The sequence below is a fragment of the Colossoma macropomum genome, unplaced genomic scaffold (genome assembly GCF_904425465.1).
Source record: "Colossoma macropomum unplaced genomic scaffold, Colossoma_macropomum, whole genome shotgun sequence".
Classification (NCBI taxonomy): domain Eukaryota; kingdom Metazoa; phylum Chordata; class Actinopteri; order Characiformes; family Serrasalmidae; genus Colossoma; species Colossoma macropomum.
The window spans coordinates 3710422-3733654 of NW_023494810.1; the positions used below are offsets into that span (position 1 = coordinate 3710422).

Here is a 23233-nt window from a genome sequence, read left to right on the forward strand (position 1 = left end):
TCTAAGACTGAACTCTGGAAGTGTGGAAGAATATCCCTGAAGGTTTATTTGAAAAACTGATAGCAAGCCTCCTGAAAAGAATGGGAGCTGTAATACAGGCGAACAGTGGACACAGTAAATCTTAAAAAAAATGTATACAATATATTTAGCTGTTACTAGGATGCACCGATAGGAATTTTGAGCCAATTTTGAAAACCAGTATTTTTCATGTACATATCTGCCTATGCCTAATCCACCTGGATCGGTGTAACAGAAGAATGTAACGTGTTTGTAGAGATTAGAAATGAAGTGAAATTAATTAAATGCATACATTTTGGCACAACAGCCAAGCCTTGCCTATTCCAGAATACAATCAAGGTATCATCAAAATGTCAGTCTGAAATGTTGGTCAAATCTGTCTGATACTGTCTGATACTGATAATTACCTGCCCATACCAATTAGATGCTTGTGCGCCCCTAATTATTATCATAACTATGTTTATTACCAGATTATGAACATACAAAAAGCATTTTGTTGAGTAAAATTCTCATTTCTAAATTCACAGAAACATTTACAAATATTTTTACCAATAAAAATTGGCAATATATGCACTTTACTGGCGTTTGTTCATGTGCTCAAGGACAAACATGAAAACTGAGCACTAGGGTGCTTCTTATAAGAGATGGAAGAAAATGCTTTCCTTTTGAACCGGGATGCGCAGATCTCATGGCACCTCCTTGTGGTGGCTTATGTGAAGTGCACCATGCTGTCCTCACATTCTTTGGGGACAGTCAGCTTGTACGTATGGCAGGTCAGTTTGTAATTGTGTCCACCGTTGTTGTCCCAGTATTCCACTCCGAGTGCCTGGAAGCGGATTGCGAACTGCAGCGTTGCTCCAGGTTTCAGGATAAACGGTGGCACGGGCAGGCGGAAGCGGAAAACGTCGGATTCTGGCTCAGCTCCGTTTCTGTGCATGGTAAAAACCCAACATGCTTTGCAGTCGGCGCTGCTGTTCCAGTCTGTGAAAGAATAGCGCACTGTGACGTCTTTCTCAAAGGCCAGGTTTAAGACTTGCGCTGTACCAATGATGCCCAACTCAGAGCACTGGACCTGCTCCAGACAAACACGCTGACGGCTCAGGCGCTGGAGGAAATCAGGCTGGGTGGCCATGTCCTCTGGAAAAAATGGCTGAAAGTAGGGCAAAGAAAGCTCCAAGTTCTTCCCATAGGCGAGCTCGGAGCTAGCCAGCAACCTGCTGATGACGTGCAGGGGCACAGTGGGGTCTTCGCTAGCTTTAAAGAACTTCACATGCACAAGCTCCAGGCCCAAAGAGTCTACAAAGCGGACCTGCGAGCCCCTGCGGGTCCTCCGGTCGGAGGAAGAGGAGAAGGACTTGGATCTCTTCCGCACGATGGCCTTGGGCTCTGGCTCACAGTTCAAACTTTGGCTGGTTACCCACTCTTTCGGAGGTGGCAGATTGCTGGGGGGCCGTATCGCCACTGGCTTCCTCGGAGGAACAGGCTGGGGGTCGAAGATGTGTCGGAGGCGGATGGTCCTGACAGGTCGTGACACTTCAGCGAGCCCATTTAAAGACTGCATATCTGACTCCAGCTGTCCAGGAGATGGTGGATTGATGGACGCTGACATTTTTTGCCACAGCTTTGGGAGACAAAAAGGACTCAGTTAGGGTCTTTAAACCAAACGTTTTTTTGAACCACTGAAACTTCCATGGACGTCCACATCCAAACCCAGAGGGAAAAAATTCTGTCTCAGGATTGTCTCAGAGAAATAAAGCAGATCTCAATATTATATTGATGAAGGATCACTGATTTCTGAATTGTTTCTCCCAAACCCCTATTAGGGGAAAAGAGGAGATTAACGTCAGCGTTTTACTGTGGGAAGTTCTGGGGATGAAGGAGAAAATCGTGAGTTCTCCTTCTGCACTAGAGCTCTATAAGAAAACGAAATCTCACACTTTTCTTATGGAGATATTACTCAGCTGAGGCTGGGCTGAGACGAGTCAGATACTAAAGAGTTAAGCCACACGTGTGACAATATTTTGATCAAAGTGAGAAAATATGAGTTTTATTTCTCAGGAGCCGAATTTCAGAAACAGGGGAAAAATGGCTTCAGTCTCACTCTAATCTCAAACTGGACTGAACCGTATCTAGGAGAAGAACCTGAGATCAAGAGGAGATTCATTTACAATATTTCTTTCCTCTGGGATGGCTTATCATTCAGTAACAATGCCAATGACTGAATCATTATAAAGTTATTAGAGAGGGTTGGAAGTCTCAACATACCATGTTAAGGGGTTAACATACATGTACTCAAATTTGATGATAGGAGAACCTCACCTTGGGATAACTAGGTGTTTAAAAGGCCCTACTTGTTTTTCTTAAATTGGTCCAATTATGTCATTTGTGTGGGTTTATGTACCAAAAATGGTCATAAGTCATTTTTACATCACCATTTTCCAACCTCTGTCCCTTAAAACTGAACAGGCTGTTTTTGTCAAGATGGGTGTATGCAAACGACCTCCGTTCTGATTGGCTGTCCTGTATTGTGACTCATTCAAAAAAAGCACTCCAAGCTGAAACACTCCTTATAACTTCAAGGTGAGTGTGTGGAGCCAAACCGCTTTAGGCTGATTAGGCAGATGTACATACAACGATCAGGCATAACATTATGACCACCTCCTTGTTTCTACGCTCATTGTCCATTTTATCAGCTCCACTTACTATATAGGCGCACTCTGTAGTTCTACAGTTACAGACTGTAGTCCATCTGTTTCTCTGATACTTTGTTAGCCCCCTTTTACCCTGTTCTTTAGTGGTCAGGACCCCCATGGACCCTCATAGAGCAGGTACTATTTGGGTGGTGGATCATTCTCAGCACTGCAGTAACACTGACATGGTGGTGGTGTGTTAGTGTGTGTTGTGCTGGTCTGAGTGGATCAGACACAGCAGTGCTGCTGGAGTTTTTAAACACTGTGTCCACTCACTGTCCACTCTATTAGACACTCCTACCTTGTCAGTCCACCTTGTAGATGTAAAGTCAGAGACGATAGCTCATCTGCTGCTGCACAGTTTGTGTTGTTCATCCTCTAGTCCTTCATCAGTGGTCACAGGACGCTGGTCACAGGACGCTGGTCACAGGACGCTGCTCACAGGATGCTGTTGACTGGCTATTTTTGGTTGGTGGACTATTCTCAGCCCAGCAGTGACACTGAGGTGTTTAAAAACTCCAGCAGCACTGCTGTGTTTGAACACACTACCACCACGTCAGTGTTACTGCAGTGCTGAGAATGATTCACCACCCAAATAGTACCTGCACTGTGAGGGTCCATGGGGGTCCTGACCACTGAAGAACAGGGTAAAAGGGGGCTAACAAAGTATGCAGAGAAACAGATGGACTACAGTCTGTAACTGTAGAACTACAAAGTGCACCTATATAGTAAGTGGAGCTGATAAAATGAACAATGAGCGTAGAAACAAGCAGGTGGTCATAACGTTATGCCTGATCGGTGTAAATGCATTGGCTATCACAAAACAATGAATCCAAAACAAGCTTTTTCAGGGTTTTCCCAAGTTGCACATTAACAGAAGGACTGAAATATCATACGCTGTAAATGTCTGGTAGTTAATATCAGACCAAACAGACAGTATATCTGGATAATCATAGTAGTAACTTCATGCAAACTCCTGTTAAGAAGTCAAACTGAATATACATGCAGTCTATGTCAGAGTACAACTGGTCTCTTCTCACAGACATTTTGCAAAACTTACCTAATGAAGGCAAAGGTTCATACTGACTCCAGCTGAGAAAGTGGACACACCTATCTGGACGATGTGCAGATTCTCACGTCGTGCCACTTCATTTGCCAACTCTATGGACAACTTTGCCCACCCTTCGCCCACCAACGTCTCAGATTTACTGCATTTACTCTAAGCCTCTACACTGATACAGGTTCCACTCGTTCAACGGTAGCAGTCTTGGGTATGAGCACATAAGCACCTCTGACATTTAGCGTTGTTTCCCGCTGGGAGGTGCAGTTCGGATGTACAACGATAGCGATTATTATTAGAGCACCGGGCCGCTGACATGCACATGCGCAGCTGCAGCTGTCTCTAAAAATAATACACTGAACTTTCGCAGGACTGTGGGCTAAACTGTCCACGCACTGCCATGATTAGTCGAAATAAAAGCTGAAACAGGTGATGTAACAAACTGCACTGAGCAGATTTACACGACTACATTTCCCACGTGGCCATGCGGGATAATCCCTCGCATTGAGAATCACTTTAGTGATTCGACTCAGTCGTTTCAGTGAATCGAATCTTTTTGATTCTCATTGTGTGAACTACTAAAAATGTTAAAGCTGTGTGATAATGTGAGCCAATCTAAGACCACATTTAAATTTCACTTTTATGTTCCAACTTTAAGGTTTGTGGACGAAATTAGAAACACTGAATCATTTGAAGTTGAAAAATCTGTAACCTTTAGTAGCCCTTTACAATTCTCTAATATCTATGGAGCAACTAAGGTGAAATGGTGAACATTTTAATAAGGTTTGACCACAAATTGATATATTGAGGCCATGAGTTACTATTCTGAGGACACAAATTGCTATATAAGAGCCACAAATCATTATATATCGAGGCAACAAATTATTGTATTGAAGCCATAAATCACTATATTGAGACCATAAATTAATATATTGAGGCCACAAATTAGTATAATGAGGTCACTAATTGATATATTGAGGCCACAAATTATTGAGAGACAAATAACTATATTGAGGCCACAAATAATTATATATTGAGGCCACAAATTACTGTATTGAACCATAAATTACTATATTGAGGCCATAAATTAATGTATTGAGGCCACAAATTATGATATTGAGGCCACAAATTAGCATATTGTGGCCATGAGCTACTATATGGAGGACACAAATTATATTGAGGCCACAAATTACTGTATTGAGGCCAAAAGTCACTATATTGAGTCCATAGATTAATATATTGATGCCACAAATGACTATATTGAGGCCACAAATTAGTAAAATAAGGCCACTAATTGATATATTGAGGTCATGAATTATTGAGGACACAAATTAATATATCGAGGCCATAAATTACTACATATAGGCCAAAAATTAATATACTGAGGCCATGAATTACTATACTGAGGCCAGAAATTAATTTACTGAATTACTGAGGCCACAAACTTTGTGGTCACACCAAAATAATCACTGTGTCACCTTTGGGCTCCGCAAATATCAACAAAGTTACTTTTAAAAAAAATTCATATGGCAACTTGTGTGTCCGCCTGCTAAAAGTGATCCACGGCCCCCAGCTACGAATGTGTTCTTTTATTGTATGTTAGCTGTCGCGATGTTGGACAAACATTACAGAACACTGGAGAAAATCACAATCAGTTTAGATTATCCAACGTTGACTTTCCAGTTTGAAGATCCGTGTTGCTGGACTGCATAGTGGCTCACTGAAAACGGGCAGGTTGGAAGGTTGGAAACGACAATGAATTAGCCACAATGCTAACAAAACTTTCACCTGATCTGAGTGACCTTTCACACCTATACAAAAGAAATTGAAAAATTAATAAACTACTCAAACTTTCTGTATTATGATGCTCCCCTTAGTGAAGAAGTTTTTTGTAAAGTTTATGTGCTTCTGTGAAAGAACTCATTACGGGTGGAGCACGAATCAAGGCAAAGTGTTGGATGGCGGAAATATTACTAAAATGATACGATAAAACAAAATAAAATAAAATGATATTCTAAAAAACAGAAGAACAACATCTGATAAAGACTGAACCATGATCAGAGCTCTGTGAGATGTTGATGTAGTTAAATTAGCATTTCTCTCTACTGATTAAAAAAACATTAGGACTGTAAGGATTCATACCAGATGGATCCTGATTCCTGATGGAAATTAGCCTAACATTACCGTTAGTGGAGACCACCAGTTTCCCTAGATCCTATTAAAAAACCTTTAAAAGCGTCTGCGGTCAGTCACAGGTCACCACTGTGAATCAACCCATCAAGAAAAGCCAAAACACAAAACCAGAAACCAACAAAAACACTAAATGGTTTCGATTTTTCAGCAGGAATCGTTGTTTTTGTGTATTTAGACTTCAGATTTTTTGTGAATTACGTTTCTTAGTTAACGGTGGCAGATTAGCACGATGGTGCTTTTTTGTGTGTATATGAATACAACGTATGACTCGTTCGTACTTGCGAATCGACTCGCTCGATTCACCTGAAAGAGTCGTTCAAAAACAGAACGATTCGCTCGCGACTCGCCCACCGCTGATCCCCAACAGCTGGATTTACGGCGCGTGTGTGAAACCCTGTGTTTTTTGGGGGGCGCAGGAAATGAAAGCACGTCGATTTGCGGTGCGGTCTGAAAAGGAAATCTCACAGACTGGCTAATTGGGCTCGAGCGTCTCGTTACGGACAGACGATCAGGTCACCGATGAATTATTTATCGCGGCCAAACAGGATCCTGTCGACGGTAAAGCTGCGGAAGGGATTAGAGGAGCGGATGATAGAAAATGTGGATTAATGGCGGGTGTAACTGCACAGCCGAGGCGGAGACACACGAAACCCTTCGTGCTGTTGGAGCCGATGGTGAAGCCCGCAGTGAACGGCATCAGTGATGGGCACAGTGCTGCAGGAGAGGCCCATGCAGAACGGCCACCATCAGCTCACAGCACATAAACCAGCCAAGGCGAAAGCTTCAGGACATGCATCGAGGTAAGAGCCAGGCAGGAGCAGCTGAGCTTTAACTTTGCATTCATATAATAAAACCACCCACTCCTCTCACCCATCACTCATTCACGTGTAAACAAGAGGATTTCTGTGCATCATCACTGCATTACCCGCCACTGAACTGCAATCTCTGTAAATAGTGACCAACTTTATTTCATCAACAGCCGGAGAAGCACCAACACAGCTGTGCACTCTTCACGTGCAGAAAAGGAAGATCAGATGGCAATCGAGAATGTAAGTGCAGTTATATAGAAGTTGAGGTGCATGTTGTCTATGCAGAGATTTATTTGCATGCGTACGTCCCCTGGCTGTAAAATACACTAGTTAAGTGACCCTTATTAGTTAATTTCATTATTATTAATTTCAACCCATCCATGCAGTGAAACACCACATACACACTAGTGAACACGATTGCCCAGAGTGGTGGGCAGCACTATCCATGGCACCTGGGAGCAGTTGGGGGTTAGGTGCCTTGCTCAAGGGCACTTCAGTCACATACTGTCGGCTCAGGGGATCGAACCAGCGACCTTCCGGTCACGAGGCAGGTTCCCTAACCTCCATGACTAGGACACTACCTGTCTAGTATCCTAATAACAAGCTGTAGCAACAGTGCCAGTTTCCTGTAGAAAATTCTGTAGTATTGCTATGGCTTGTTTCATAACATCATCCAGCCTCTCATGCTGGGGGAGCAGATGGAGAAAATGCAGGTGCACAAGTCCATGATTGCATGGGTCTTGGACTACCTGTCTGGAAGACCCCAGTATGTGCGGTTGGGAACCTGCCTCTTAGACCATCTGGTCAGCAGCATTGGAGCACCTCAGGGAACTGTGCTCTCCCCCTTCCTCTTCACCCTGTACACGATGGACTTCCTATACAGGTCAGACTTCTGCCACCTGCAGAAATGTTCTGATGACTCTGTGGTGGTTGGGTGCATCAGGGATGGGCAGGAAGGAGAGTATAGGAACCTTGGGGAAGGCTTTGTTGAGTGGTGTACGAGGAACCACCTGCTCCTCAGTGTGACCAAGACCAAGGAGATGGTGGTGGACTTCAGGAGGAAGAGGACCACGATCAGTCCCGTTACCATCATGGGTCAGAACGTTGACATATACAGGTATCTGGGTGTCCTGCTTGACAACAAACTGGACTGGAGGGCCAACACAGAGGCTGTGTACAGGAAGGGGACTCTACTTTCTGAAGGCTCAGGTCCTTTAATGTGTGCACCAAGATGTTGGCGATCTTCTACCAGTCTGTTGTTGTGGATGCTGTCTTCCTGGGGAGGCAGCATCAGAGGAGGAGGCGCAAAAAGGCTCAACACACTGATCAAGAAGGCTGGCTCTGTCTTGGGCTGCTCACTGGATGGTTTTGAGGTGGTGGTTGAAAGGAGGTCACTCAGTAAAGGCAGGACATTATTGTACACCAAGTCACTCATACTGCACTGCCACTTTGTTTATTTTGTTTATTTGTCCACTAATATTGCACATTGTACTGTCACATCTATAAGGGCTATAGAGTTATGGACAGTTTTCTTAAATGTTCACAATATCTATATTCTGTATATCAATATAATATTCTGTTTATGTCTAGAGTTGTTCATTTTTCCCTTTTTTACAGCTAAGAGGGAGGAGGACGAGGTCCGATAGGGCCTCAATCATGGTCACGGCTACAGCTCTGTGAGTTCTAATTCTATTAACCAAGCTTGCTTTATTACTGATCACAAATTAACTGTGTGAATTTATTTTGTTTTCATTTGTGTTTCAATTTCATTTGTGTATTTTAGAGCTTTAAAAGTGACAGCTCAGCAAGAAAGAGTTTAAAGGTGGTGAAATCTTTATATTTAGATGGAAAACTATGGGAAAACAAGGGCTTTGTCTTTGATATATGATGAATTGAGCTTAAGATGACATGAAAAGTAACATGAACTGACAAGGTACACTCTAAAAAGTGATGTGTTAAATAACAACACACTTGTCTTAGATGATTTGACACTTTTTGTGTCGTATCGTTTTCTGATTTAACTCATTCTGTGTTAAAAGTAACACAATATGTTATTCGTAACTCCACACAGAAATATTTCAACACATTTTGTGTTAAAAATAACTTTTTTAAAGAGTTTTAAAAGTGTAAAAAGCATCAGTTGTGATTTCAGGTTGGCTTAAAAAATTAGTCCACAAGTTTACATCATAACCTGTCAGCTTCTGTTATTTTTTGAATCTATTAGAAATGCAACATTAACCATGACTTGTTTTATTGACACATCCCCCCAACCTGGAAATTTAGGGCTCAAAATCTGTTATTCTTACTGAATTAACAAAATTGTGGTGGCATTTGAAAAAGGTCACCCTACCCCAAATGTAGTTAATCTGCCAAAACATGTTTGGTGTCTGAAGTTTGCATCTTTACCTTTGTACTGGAGCTACAAGGCTAATGTAGCTAACAAGCAATGCAAGTTGGTAGCCCCCAGTGCAGCACTGTGCAAGTGCATGCCCAAATCATCACACGCTTGCCTCAAACCACACTGCGTTGTGAAGTAATCTCAAACTAGGGCTGAAAGATTAATCGTTTTTATATCGAAATCGCAATCTGAGGTAGTGCAGTTTTCAAATCGCAAGAGCTGCAATTTTTTAAAATTATAGCCTACATCATCAAAACGCTGTCCTTAGTTTTAAGAGGGAAAATTTAACTGAATAACGTAGAATTTGAGAGCTGTCTACATAAGGTAGACCAATCAGAGGGAACCGAACCTCCATGTTTTGTGACATCACAACCACAACTTACTGGCAGTCTGACACACTACATTAAGGGGTCAAGGTTAATATTCTGGTCTTGTCAAAAAAAAAAAAGGCCTGAACCTTAATTTATAGAATATAATTGCAATTTAAATCGCAGTCGCAATGGTAGTCAGAAAAATCGCAATTAGATATTTTATCCAAATCGTTCAGCTCTAACTCAAACCAACTTAGTGGTGTCTGGCACTGTATAACATGCTGCTGTCTATAAAAATGGTCAAATGTACGTCGCATAGCTAAACATGGTTGTAAGAGCAATATTGAAGCCTGATTCTTGTCCGTTTTGTAGATAGCAGTATGTCCTACAGAGCAAGAAATCACATTAGCAAGTTGTTTTGTAGTTACTGTTTGAGATAACCCTTCGGTATGTGGTGGGCAGGCAGTTTGCTTGATGCTAATTGTTGGGTCAGGCCTAAAAGCCCCCATTATTTGGAAGCAAACTTCAGACCCCAAACATATCTCAGCTGATGGACTATGAGTGTGTATACATGCACATATGGTCATGTAAACACCATACTGTGATCTAGAAATCCAATTAAGAAATCAGATATAGAGGCTGGATTTTAGCTCCGTAATCAGATTTCTGTGCATGTATACACGTAATCTGATTTCTGTAGGATTTGTTAGCCTGCACATGCGCGAGATCAGACGGTGGATGTCGCGAAACGCAGCAAAACACTTTTGGAGAGGTGCTGAAACCAAACACAAAATAGAGGATTTAAATATTCTTCATCTTCTAAATGATGTATGTTCATATTTTGAGGTAAAGCGGCGCAATGTTTAAAAAAATCAACGGTTACGTTTACATCACATCTTCTTCTGTGAGTTTATTGGCTGGTTGCAAAGCAGAAATCTGATTACTGTCTGACTCATGTAGACCCAGAGTTTCCCCATTATCTGATTACTCAAGTGCATGTAAACGTGTTTATCGGATTACTGACAAAATCTGATTTTCTGCAGTTATCAGATTCTTAAGTGCATGTAAACGCACTCTGTGTTTAGGGTTAGAGGGAAATTGTGCCAAACTACTGCTTTAACATTGTCCCATTTTCTTCAGGAACCCGAAAGAAATCACTGCCAAGCCAAAGCCGCATGTGTCCTCCTCAAGCGGACCAAGGGAAAGGCGCCACGGGCGAGATACACGGCGCAGTGTTGAAAAAGACTCCGTAGACTCTGGAAAACTTCCCAGCTCTCTGCCGCTTTCCCTGACTTCAGTTTCTGCACCACGGCAGGAATTAACAAAGCATGAACCCCAACGTGAGTCTTCAGTCTGCCCACCTCAACCCAAAGCTGAGGACACGGACAGTGGCAGTGACCTTTCTGACACGGAGAGGCTCCCGGGACCTCCTTCTGTCACTGCCCCTCCACAGCTCCATCTGCGTGCAGAAGTAATCGACCCCCATGACCTCCAGCCTTCACGGGCTGTGCGTCGGTCCCGCTCCAACGATGGATACCCGGACTTTCTTCCTCCTCCCTTCAACTCCTGGAACCTCCGGCAGCTAGCCGTGTATTTGAATACGGAGGGCAAGGGCATGCCCCGCCCTCGACCCGTGGGCCAGCTGGAGAGATACCTCGAGCGACTTCTGCAACTGGAATGGCGCCAGATCCAGACAGTCCATGAGGAGAGCAGCAAGGCTGTCCCCTCTTCATGGGGCAGCCGCCATAGACCCCACACCAGCCCTCATTCTAACCTGAGTGCTCCGAAAAGCATCCTCCAGTGCCAGCGGGCCTTCCCCCTGGCGCTGCTGTCTTCCCTGGCTAATGCACCCCCGCTCCAGCCACCCAGCTGCACCTGCCCCAACTGCCGCAAAAGTTATCCGATTTGCAACGGAGCGTGCCGCTTATACGCTCATCCTCACCACTCCCATTTGAGTCCGCTTCCAGAAAAGAGGGGGAGGGCTCCGGGGCTGCCCCGGAGGAGCAGCAGTGAGAGCCGAGCGCAGCAGTTCCAGCGTGGGGTTGGACCTCGCAGCCATAGACTTAGTGACCCACTGGACAGTACTAGTCACTTGAAGCGCATGCAGGCCATTGGCAACATTAGGAACCCAGCAGGTTGCCCACGCAGCCCTCAAGACAGCTCCAGTAATATGAGCGTGGAGGTAGGGCTTCACTGTCGTTTGTTAAGTATTATTGCAGTATTTACCTTTGCAATATTACGCAAACAAGCTTATAGCCAAACACTAAATCTTTTATTGTATGCTGTGTTCTGACCAAACTCCGCATTCCACAGGACTTTCCACATGAGTTTTTGTGGGTGTTTTGATGAATTAAGGCATTCTTATGATCCAACAAATGACAATAATTGTAAAGGTCTATATCCTACATTCTTCTTGGATTTTATTTTTTTTCTGAGGCTCACTTTGTGGGTATTTGGTGCTTCATATTTACGTACCTCGTTTTCCAGACCCTCTTTAGAATTAAACAGGCCGTTTTTGGTATCATGCCTTAAGACTTGTATTGTTTTAACAAATTTTTTACTTAGAAAATTACCAAAACATTTGACAGGGGGTGTCCAGACCTTATCATATGATTGTATATGGTCATTGTGACATTACAGAAACAATTAATTCAAAATGGCCTGTTTTTGCAGCTTAGTTTTCTTATCTAGACTATATGGACTGGGGAGCGAACAGTACATTTTAAAACTTTAGTAGCGTTTACATACTACATCAAACTCTTTTATAACACAAAAGTGAGGAAAATTGTGGTTATAGCCAAACACTAAATCTTTTATTGTATGCTATGAGTGTTTTGACCAAACTCAGACATTCCACAAGTTTTTGTGGGTGTTTTGATGAATTAAGGCAATCTCATTATCCAACAAATGCAAATAATTGTAAAGGCCTATATCACACCTTTATACATTTTCTTGGATTTTATTTTTTATTTTTTTCTTAAGTCTTAAAGCGTGGTACCAAAAACAGCCTGGATATGACTATATGGTTGTTCTGACATTACAAAAACAATTAATTAAAAATGGCCCATTTTTGCAGCTTAGCTTTCATATATAGACTATATGGACTGAGGAGTGAACAGTACATGTTGAAACTTGAACAGTGTTTTGCACAATATGGGCACTTTAATTAAATTAAAACATAATTACTTTGAAGAATGCAGAGTATTCCTTTAACCATGTCACGTCAAGGGTTTACAAATGTGTTTGAAATATACTGTTTATATTATGAAAGAGTCAGTACGATCACAATATGTAGACATTTAACAGTAATACGGTATTTTGTCCATATTGTGCAGCCCTATATGGACGTCGGGGCCTCAAGGAAAAAAGGCCCAGGGGAAAGAAGCCGGTCCTGTGGGGATGTGAGAGAGGACGGCTACAGGAGAGCAAGGCCCGAGCGAAGGACTGCAACACAGCGTTTACAGCAGGACTCAAAGTCATCAGGTGCTACCAGGTCAGATGACTTGCACAGTTCCAAGGACTCAGTCCCCAGTAGGCCTACTGGGAAACAGAAGCGCGTCGAGTTTGTCACACAACATGAACGTTCTCATACATACCATAATTAAATCCCGCTTTTCTATATAGTTTCTGTACACTCTTTACACTGTGATTTCTGTTATTTTGTTTAGTGAACTGTAAACGCATGTTTCCCTCTTCTTTATCATTCTTATTTATTTTAATACTGTAAATTATATATTTTCTGACATTTGTTTTCTCTGTACTTATGTTATAGAAGGTCATGTATTTTTGCTAGGAGGATTGTGGGGTATAAATGTTGTAGGCAGCTTAGAAACAGATGCTTTTTTTGGCAATATTAATAACTTGACTTCCTCAGTAAAATGATTGGCCCACGACTGCCATGTTCAGCCTCTGGGACTTAAATATCAGGGGTTTTACAACATTCCAGTAAGTCAGCCCTTTTTTGGGCATTTTCACGCAATAACAGTACCTCATTAGTCTTCACCACAGCACACTGTTTCAGCACAACAATGAATGTAAATGTTTCATTTGTATTGCCGTTTATTATTGTCAGTTATGATTGTTTGAGTAAAAAAAGACAAATTGACACATTTTTGTGTTTTATTAATGTGTTTTATGTAACATTTTTTTTTCTGGCATGGAGAAAATGTGTATGTATATCAGTTGCTTAAGTGCAGGTCTTTGTAGGATATAGCACTGTCACTTAAAATAACCCACAAGTATTTAGATAGATTTTTTTAAAATAGGATATTTCTTGTATGTAACATATACTTGTATGAGGTTTTTTTATAAAGCCATAATTAATTCCATTAATTCCATTTAATTCCATAATTAAAATCCACTGCAATCAGTAAACATACCCACTTCCAGCACCTCACACTCATTTCTAATGAAATTAGCCACACTTACTTTCAGGTTGTAATTTAAGATTAAGTCCCACAACGGGGAAATTTCAACTCTGCATTTAACTCATTCATGCAGTGCAACACCACATACACACTAGTGTACACACACACTAGGGGGCAGTGAGCGCACTTGCCCGGAGTAGTGGGCAGCCCTATCCGAAGCAACCGGGGATCAAACCGGTGACTTCCCGGTCACAGGGCTGGTTCCCTAACCTCCAGCCCATGACTGCCCCCTGATTAGACACATTTTTAGCAGAGGATGGGTTCGATCAATTGACCTCTGGGTTATGGACCCAGCACGCTTCTGCTGCGCCACTCTCCTGACAACAACAAAAATAAATAAATAAATAAACAAGGTCTCAGAAAACACAGTCGTTCAGGAATTGGTATCGAAGTCATGGTGTCGGTAGTGATATCAGTATTGATATCAAACTATTTGAAAAGATACCCTATAGTGGTACTATTAACTGGTACTATATAGTGGGGTGCCCACCTGGATTTAACAGGATTTGCTAGACAGCTCTAAGAATTTAAACTAAACTACACTAAACAAAAACTATGATATTTTAAATCTTACTAATTTCAGAAGAATAGTTTTTTTGTGAAATGTTCCTGAGAACATGGTGATATTTGGATGTTTGACTTCTAGATGATCCTCAGATGCTTTGATTTGATTGGTCCAAAATTTTGGAGAAACGTGTATGTGCTCTAAACCCAACCATGCTTAAAAAGGCCTTTCCACACCAGAAACCAGCAAACAACAAACACACACCAGTGAACTCTAGCTTCCAAAAGGTTATGGTTGACTTCACAAATTTCAGAAAATGCACATTAACGATACATCCCGCTGTTTCCCAGCTCCAGTTCTGTAGTCCATCAGCACAGCACCACCTCTGTCACATTATTAGAAAATTATCAAGTACTTGGGGAGCTGAATCAGGTCTAGTATAGCCTGAAGAGGACTGGAGGCAGGAAACAATGATCTTAAAACACCCCCAAAATTCTGTTCACCACAACCAAATGACTGAATTTCCTGAAAGAGAGAGCTGAAATGAGCTACGTCCATATAAAATGATTGTAAACAGTGCAAGTTAAGCATTTTTCTACTTTGGATTGGTAGCCTAAACCCATATTACCCACAAGTAGATGTAACAGTACCTTTCCAAAAAAAGAGTTCCCTACAGAACTGCAGTGAAACGTCTTAGGACATCCAGCATCTATCAGCACAGGAACTGGAGATTGTTAGGATCAGTTATTTACTTTTGATGCATCATTTTGGTCTAAATTAAAATGATAAACCTACTCGGATAGCGGGCCGTCCTGGGCCTGCTAGCTTTTTGCTCAGCGTTTTCTGGGCAGCCCACTGGTGGTTAAGCAGAGTATTAGACTAAATACCACTTTTCATCTTGTTTCACAGTCCCATTTCTTTCCTTCATTATCTTTTGTAAATTAGTTTGATAAATAGCCCAATTTTAACAGCAATATCACAATGCTGGTTATACAGCTGTAACCAATCTAGCACAGTATCAGCAACATTTTCAACTCGTTTTATATTAGGCCTAGTCGTAATTTTTTTTCTTTTAATTGTTTGTAATCTTTGGCTTAGTTTATTTTCTAAAATAATCTGGGTAAAAAAGGAAGAAAAAAGTAATTAGTAACTAAATGACTAAAATAGAACTGAGTAAAATGTAGACTCCTTTCCACACAAATACACTCTGAGCATATCGCTGTTGTCGGAAGAAAACCTCGTATCTCCATTTTTTCAGTTTTTGACATAATTTGAAAATCCATGTAGTCCTTTATACTGTACATAAATTTCATGATGAATGGACTAAAAGAAATGACCCAAAAATACTTGGAAAAAAAGTCTGGTTCCATTGACTTACATTAAAAGTAGAGTGGGTTTTTTCCTTCTGTAAAGTCACCATTTTGGAGATACAGGGTTTTCCTCCGAAAACAGCGATAAGTAAACGTATTACCATTTGAAAATAGTCAGGAAAGTACACATCTAACAAAAAAATTACCTGACTACATAGAAATGGTTACTCCCTACCACTGTGTTTTCACTAATATTTGGGGGTTCTTTTAGCTTTTTTTATCCCTACGAAAGTTGTGTTGGACAAGTACTTTTACTTCTACCCCAGTCATTATTTTACTGAAGTAACATCACTTTTACTGGAGCATAATTTTACTCACCTTTACCTCCTCTGACCGAGAGCCGGTCACGTCGAAGGGCGGAACTGATTTTCGCACAGTCCTTGTTTCCCTAAAGGCGGACGTATTTTTGCTTCTTTATTCGCGGGGTGGGAAGCTGCTGTTAGCGCGATGGACTCCTCGAGGGTGCTGGAGTACCTGATGGAGGTGGAAGTGGCGGCTGAAGACGTTCTCGCTGATAAACAGCAGGTAGATAAAGTATTGATTCAGCGGAGCCGTTAAAACGGGACATCAGCGTTGCGTGTGGAGGCTTGCTGAGCGGACCCGTTGCCAGGCTGTTGTTGCTAGGCTGGTTGCTATAGAACCGGGTTGTCGAACCTCGGCTTCAACTAATCAGCGGGCGATTGGCGGGAGTTTGCGACTCACGAGACCTCAATATTTGTTTAAATTCGGAATGACCGTTGCTGCGTTAACGGAACGATCGCTGTTTACTGTTTACGAGCAGTTAGCGGCGTTAGCTTAGTTAGCTAACCGTGCTAACTTCTTACGTTTCTTTTAACTAGAGGTGGGTAATCCAGGTCCAAAAAGTAAAAAACCCTCCCCAGGATTTTACCCACCTCTACTTTTAACTTATATTTTATGAGAGGTTTGGTCGTTTTAACCCTTCTGTAGAAATAACTGGACCTTTAGGGGTATTTTAAAGCTTCTGTAATGCTAAAATATCGATAGTTTTTAAAAAAAAAACGAGTTCGAAAGTGCCGAAGAGAAATGTTTTTCATTTAGCACTTTTAGCCAGACAGCGATACCGCGTAGAATTATGACCACCTCCTTGTTTCTACGCTCATTGTCCATTTTATCAGCTCCACTTACTATATAGGTGCACTTTGTAGTTCTACAGTTACAGACTGTAGTCCATCTGTTTCTCTGCATACTTTGTTAGCCCCCTTTTACCCTGTTCTTCAGTGGTCAGGACCCCCATGGACCCTCACAGAGCAGGTACTATTTGGATGGTGGATCATTCTCAGCACTGCAGTAACACTGACGTGGTGGTGGAGTGTTAGTGTGTGCTGTGCTGGTCTGAGTGGATCAGACACAGCAGTGCTGCTGGAGTTTTTAAACACTGTGTCCACTCACTGTCCACTCACTGTCCACTCTATTAGACACTCCTACCTTGTCAGTCCACCTTGTAGATGTAAAGTCAGAGACGATAGCTCATCTGCTGCTGCACAGTTTGTGTTGGTCATCCTCTAGTCCTTCATCAGTGGTCACAGGACGCTGCCCACAGGACGCTGTTGGCTGGATATTTTTGGTTGGTGGACTATTCTCAGTCCAGCAGTGACACTGAGGTGTTTAAAAACTCCAGCAGCACTACTGTGTCTGATCCACTCGTACCAGCACAACACACACTAACACACCGCCACGTCAGTGTTACTGCAGTGCTGAGAATGATCCACCACCCAAATAGTACCTGCTCTGTGAGGGTCCATGGGGGTCCTGACCACTGAAGAACAGGGTAAAAGGGGGCTAACGAAGTATGCAGAGAAACAGATGGACTACAGTCTGTAACTGTAGAACTACAAAGTGCACCTATATAGTAAGTGGAGCTGATAAAATGGACAATGAGCGTAGAAACAAGGAGGTGGTCATAATGTTATGCCTGATCGGTGTATAGTGTGGAGAATGAAGTGGTCTATCACAACTAGCTAACATCAAGGTGTGTAAACTGCTATTCAGGTTCCTCTCAGTGTGAACGAACACAGATACTGAACCCCCTTCTTCTAATAAAAACCTAATCAGCTGTTTCTGAGAGGACCCTGGACTCCATTATACAGTAAAAACATTAATTACATAAAATAATGAACACTTTTTTAAGATATAAGACGTTAAATGTGTTCTTCATTAATAGTATTAACACAGTCTACCTCACATTTAGAGTCTTGGATCACTGTTCAGTGTTTGAGGAAAAAGTGCTGATAATAGATGCTATTGTGTTTTTATGATTTTATGAATGTCAGTTAAGTCATCTGAATCGTTAACTAACTTAACTCTTTAATGTAGATTGTAGATCTTGACGCAAGAAGGAACAGAAATCGAGAAGCCATGAATGCTCTTCGAGACAGTGCTTCTCAAAATGGTAAGTGAATTGCTATTGTGTATGTCCAAAAATGTCTGAGTTGTATGTCCAAAAGTTTCCAGGCACCCCTTCTAATTAGTCAATTAAACCAATTTAAAGGCACGCTGATAATAATACTGATGCAGCCATTCCATTGCAGTTGCAATGTATTTTTTATTTATAAAGCACATTTAAAACAACAGCAGTTGAGCAATGTGCTGTAAATAAAGAGAAATATATAAAATATATAAAATATCCAAGTCTAAACACAAAGGGTGACTACAATCAGAAATAACGGTAGTACCTCATTTTGAGTGTCTTTTTTAGATTAAATAAACACTCAACAGTCTCTCAGTAATATAACAACGACATATCAATGATGTAGCAGCAGTGAAACTTTAAAAGTAACTGTAAATAAAATTAGTTTAACGTCTGCTGAGTTCAGTTGTTTTCACTTTATTTGGAGAGTCCAAGTTCAGATCTGTAGATGTTTAATCTGAGAGGAACTGAACATTAACAAGTTTAATACAGACCATCAAGACACACTGACACCATCCTGTACCTGGAGCTTAACTGGATTAGGGTTTTGGTTAAGGTTAGGGTTAGGATTAGGGCCAGGGTGAGGGTTAGCATTAGATTTTGGGTTGAGGTTAGGGTTAGGATTAGGTTTTGGGTTGAGGTTAGGGTTAGGATGGGGGTAATGGAAGTAGCATGTTAAGTCTACTTGATTTTATGTATCAACAGTACATCTACATAATATTTACCTCAGTGTATTCAGATGCTACACTGCTGCTATTTCACTGATATGTTGTTGGTGTGTTACTGATACTCTGTTAAGAGTTTATTAATCATTTACAATAGGCCACTTCAAATGAAGTGTTACCTAAATAACCCAGGAAAACAAAATAATTAATCAGAAAGAAACATAATAATAGTAATAAAGTATAATATAATCAAAAAATGAAAGTAACAATATTAATAACATTTCAAAATTGCAGTATAAAAAAGTTAGTTTTAAATCTTTATTTGAAAACGGTAAAAGACGAGACATTTCTAATATTTAGTCATAGGCTGTTCTACAGCCTCAGAGCAGCAACTGCAAAAGCACAGTCATCCTTAAGCTTCAACTGAGAATGTGGAACAGCCTGAAGTGACTGATCTGAGACCCTCAGAGACTTGGGGGCAGAGTGAGACTGGACCAAGTCTACCATGTAGATTCATAGCTTGTGTAATCTCCATAGAAAAGCTTTGCCAGTAGAATGGGATTCTCTGGAGCAGCCATGCCTGAGCTTAAGGTCACTATGTCCAATGCCAAGCAGCATTAGTGATGAAGCGCCATCAAATACCTTCGGGATGGTTTAGGAGTGGCCTTTGTGATCCAGAATGAATATCGACACATCTGTACATGACCTCACTAATGCCCTTGCGGCTGAATGCAATAAAAATTCTCACAGCAATATTCCAATGTTGAGCGTAAAGCCTTCTCAGAAGACTGGAGGCTTTGCATTAATACTCTTGATTTCATAAGAACGTTGGATGAGCAGGTGTCTACAAACTTTTGGAAATGTAGTGTAGATGATGAACCAGTGAAGTGAGAATTTTACAAAAAATGTAGACTCAGCACATTTTGTCTTTAATAACAGTTAATTGGTTTTCATCTTCTTCACTCTGGTGTCTTTCCCACAGTTGTCAATGTTTTCTTGCCTGTTTGTCCACAGACAAAGTCAAAGTCTGCTTTGGAAGCATGTTTATTAAATTTCCCAAGGAGAATGCCAAGTCCATGATTCAGAAAGGTAAGTAGGGTGTACCATGTTTTGCAATCCTGCTCTGTCTGGTTAAACAACTGTGTTCAGTGTTTGAAATTTCTCCTCAACAGATCAAGAGCAGCTTGACCAAGAAATAAATGACATCCGAAAACGCCTGAAGGCAAAAGTGAATCATCTTAATGACTTACAAGGTACTCTAATGCACTCTAATGATCTCAGATTTATATTAGCTCATGTGTGTGACTGTGGTAATATTTTTGCACAATATAAGTCCAACTATAAGATTGGCAGCATGCCCTTATACTTTTGACATTGGTGGTATGAATAAGTGACACTTTTCCACTTTCCCTCAGTCCATTTTAAATGAGCTCGGGCCCAGAGAAGGTGGCAGCATTTCTGGATTCTGTTTATGTACAGTTTCTTCTTTGTGTTTTAGGGTTTTTAACTTGCATTTGTGGATGCAGCGGCGAACTGTTTGTGGTTTTCAGAAGTGTTTCTGAGCCCATGCAGTGATTTCCACTACAGAATCATGTCTGTTTTTAATGCAGTGCTGCCTTAGGGCCCAAAGATCACGGCCAGCAAATACTGGTTTTTGGCCTTAAAAATAGGCAAATAATTTTCAAAAAAACAAAATAAAATTACTCAGTATCAGCATTTGACAATTTGACATGTTCTCTTTGTACTGTCGTCAGTGAAATATAGGGTTTAAATGATTTGCACATCAACTAACTCAAAAAGTGCTAATTATCATCAGTAGCTCTACCTTATTGTAGATCAATATACAATATCTGCATTTTTTTTCTATGTTTCAGGGAAGCCTGAACTCAGAGGATACAACCTGTCTCCACTCAGCAGTGATGAACTAAAAGCAATCAATAATATCCTCATGAGATGATGCAGCTTTTTCAGGCTGACTAGAGACTATGAAGCAGGCAAAAGACTTGGCAGTTTGATGTCGGAATAATGGTTAAAACTAAGGGAGCAGTCAAGAGTATGAAGTCAGAAGATCCCAAGCATGAAATGAAGGTGAAAGTATCTCGACAAAAATGAGGAAGAGTGACATGTGAACATCGTTGCAGGTGTGAAGGTTAAAGAAATCTCAGTAAAAGTATAAACTCTTCCAGATATGCTGACGTTTGTTGCATCAATAGCAGAAATTCCTTTCTACCTACCTCTAGTTTAAAACACATCAGCTAACTACAGTGATACACCCATGTGTAATGGTGTGAATACTGCTGTCACATGGAGTCCAGTGTGTATGTAAAAAAATATATAATTTCACATTGTAATAATGCACAATTTAAGCTGATCAGTGTGATGTCATTTTTTGTGCCAAGGCGGTAGTTTTGCTTTATGAATAAATCCTCAACAATCCTCAACATTAAGCTTTGCATCCCACTATTAAGACTGCTCAGTACTCTGTTCAGCCAGCAGAGGGCAGTGTTCCTTCATCAGTTGTAGCCATGCTTATATGCTGTGTCTTTGCAATTGTTGAATGGAGGGACATTGTTCATCTGTAATGGTGTTTATCATTGTGCTCTCTTCAGACACTGCTGGTTTTGATTTTGGGTTCCTCCATATAATTTTATGTGAAAGGAATGCTCTGTGGTTACGTAAATTACTCTGAACCAGAAGCAATATTGGAAAAGATTTAAAACCTCAAAAGCAATTTTCCACCTAAATGTGTTCGAAACTACTGTGGACAGTTTATCCCCAAAAACTAAGATTATTCTTTTATAATGTCTGCTAGAGGAAAAACCTGGAACCTGAAAATTGCACTGGGGTCAACATCTGATTTCTTTAAATACAGCTGTGCGTTTTACCAGGCAAGTTTGTATCTTCTTATGCTGTTTTCTTACGAAATACTAATAATCCAAAAAATCTAAAACGAATAATAACTGAATACTAGTAATCTCTCGCAGAGTCTAAGGGTAACATAGCAACATGCTGGCTATTTAGTGTAGTGAGTGGGTTGCATGTGGTGGTACAGTTCTGGACGAGATCCAGTGTGATGAATTTATGAGTCAGTACAAGGAAACATGGAAACAGTCCTCAGTTATATAATCAGCGATCAAGGTGTTCGTCCGAGTGCGTTTAAAAACACTCCTTTTGTCTGGTACGGTTCTTTTCTGCAGGGGAACACATGGGAACATCTTGTGTAAAGAGGATCGTGATTTTTAATAAAGGACTGAATCAAGGCCAGAATCACAGTGCTCCCAATACACCAAGTTCAGCTTGTGCCATGCTGTTCATAACATATAATTTTGGCCTGTTATTGCCAGAAGGCAGTCTAAAGTAGAAGCCAGCAAACAGACAGGAATTACCTGATGCACGGACTATGTAACTTACTCAACAGTGCGGTTCACGGAAAGGTTTAAGGCCCTGGAATTATTTCATATTTAACAGCCTGAGGAGTCTGTCCAGCTTTACTGTGGAAGCAAAACAATGGTATTGTGCTAAGAACAGTCACAGAGCGTTACCCTATTAAAATGTGTAAATGAAGTGTGAGTGATTGGTGATAAGAAAAGCCTCGATTTGATCGTCGTGTTATGGAATACTATTGCCTTTGGCCGGCATTTCCTCTCTTAACCAACACAATGTGGTTAACGTCTCTGGCGAGGCAATTGTGCTGTCATTCTGCCCTGTTCATCCAGCTCACTAAGGGCGTGTCAACTTCCTTCCCTCCGCTGTGAGTAAGAGTTGGAGTAGGTTCTACGTCTGATGAATTAGACAATGGCTCTCGTTCTGAGCTCACGTGTTGCTTAGGAGGCGAGATTAAAATTAAACCTACAAATTGTTCATGCATGTTCAGTGCAAAGCTGAGGATCAGTGTTTACTGTTGGAGTGTGCCCAGAATAGTAATGGATTTCGGGTCTGGGAGTAGGAGGTTTGACCTAAACTTGGTGGGAGTTTTTATGAAATTTGTAAACTGTTTTTGCTCAGAATGCCTCCAAATTTTGTAATCAGTTCTTATTTTAAGCAGAAGTGGATTGATGCCGAGTTTTTGTAGCCCTGTTATGATGAGAGGTAGCAGATTGAAACACCAACTTTAACACCACACCAATCATCCTGCAGGGTCACTCAAGCTATCAAAACAGATGACTCCCTGATGAGAGTGTGTATCTTATTAACTGTCAGGGGAGGGAAAATATTTTTTAAGATAACAATCTGGCTTTCAGTTGCTTCCTAAAAGCCATATGTGTTCTACTATTTTGTTCCATATGAAGCTCAGTGTGGTTCTGGTTAGTTTGGAACATCTTTTCTTAAATGCCGACTAGAAACCAGAATATTAGGTCC

The 23233-nt window shown here is 41.1% G+C and overlaps 3 protein-coding genes across 3 annotated transcripts; 2 read left to right on the top strand and 1 right to left on the bottom strand.

The window, feature by feature from the left end:
• Window positions 1-593: 593 nt before the first annotated feature.
• On the bottom strand, window positions 594-4014 carry ppp1r3db (protein phosphatase 1, regulatory subunit 3Db). Its single transcript, XM_036559738.1, has 2 exons — window positions 3769-4014; window positions 594-1639 (listed from the first exon to the last, which is right to left on the bottom strand). The coding sequence occupies exon 2, from the start codon at window positions 1625-1627 to the stop codon at window positions 728-730; it is 900 nt and encodes a 299-aa protein (XP_036415631.1). The 5' UTR covers window positions 1628-1639; window positions 3769-4014; the 3' UTR covers window positions 594-727.
• Window positions 4015-6363: 2349 nt separating this feature from the next.
• si:ch211-266k22.6 (protein FAM217B) lies at window positions 6364-13197 on the top strand. Its single transcript, XM_036559672.1, has 5 exons — window positions 6364-6761; window positions 6941-7011; window positions 8380-8446; window positions 10620-11661; window positions 12815-13197. Exons 1-5 carry the CDS (start codon window positions 6664-6666, stop codon window positions 13082-13084), a joined length of 1548 nt encoding a protein of 515 aa, XP_036415565.1. The 5' UTR covers window positions 6364-6663; the 3' UTR covers window positions 13085-13197.
• A 2978-nt stretch (window positions 13198-16175) lies between these two features.
• pdrg1 (p53 and DNA-damage regulated 1) lies at window positions 16176-21315 on the top strand. Its single transcript, XM_036560124.1, has 5 exons — window positions 16176-16306; window positions 18116-18191; window positions 19889-19963; window positions 20047-20127; window positions 20749-21315. The coding sequence occupies exons 1-5, from the start codon at window positions 16229-16231 to the stop codon at window positions 20829-20831; spliced, it is 393 nt and encodes a 130-aa protein (XP_036416017.1). The 5' UTR covers window positions 16176-16228; the 3' UTR covers window positions 20832-21315.
• Window positions 21316-23233: the final 1918 nt, after the last annotated feature.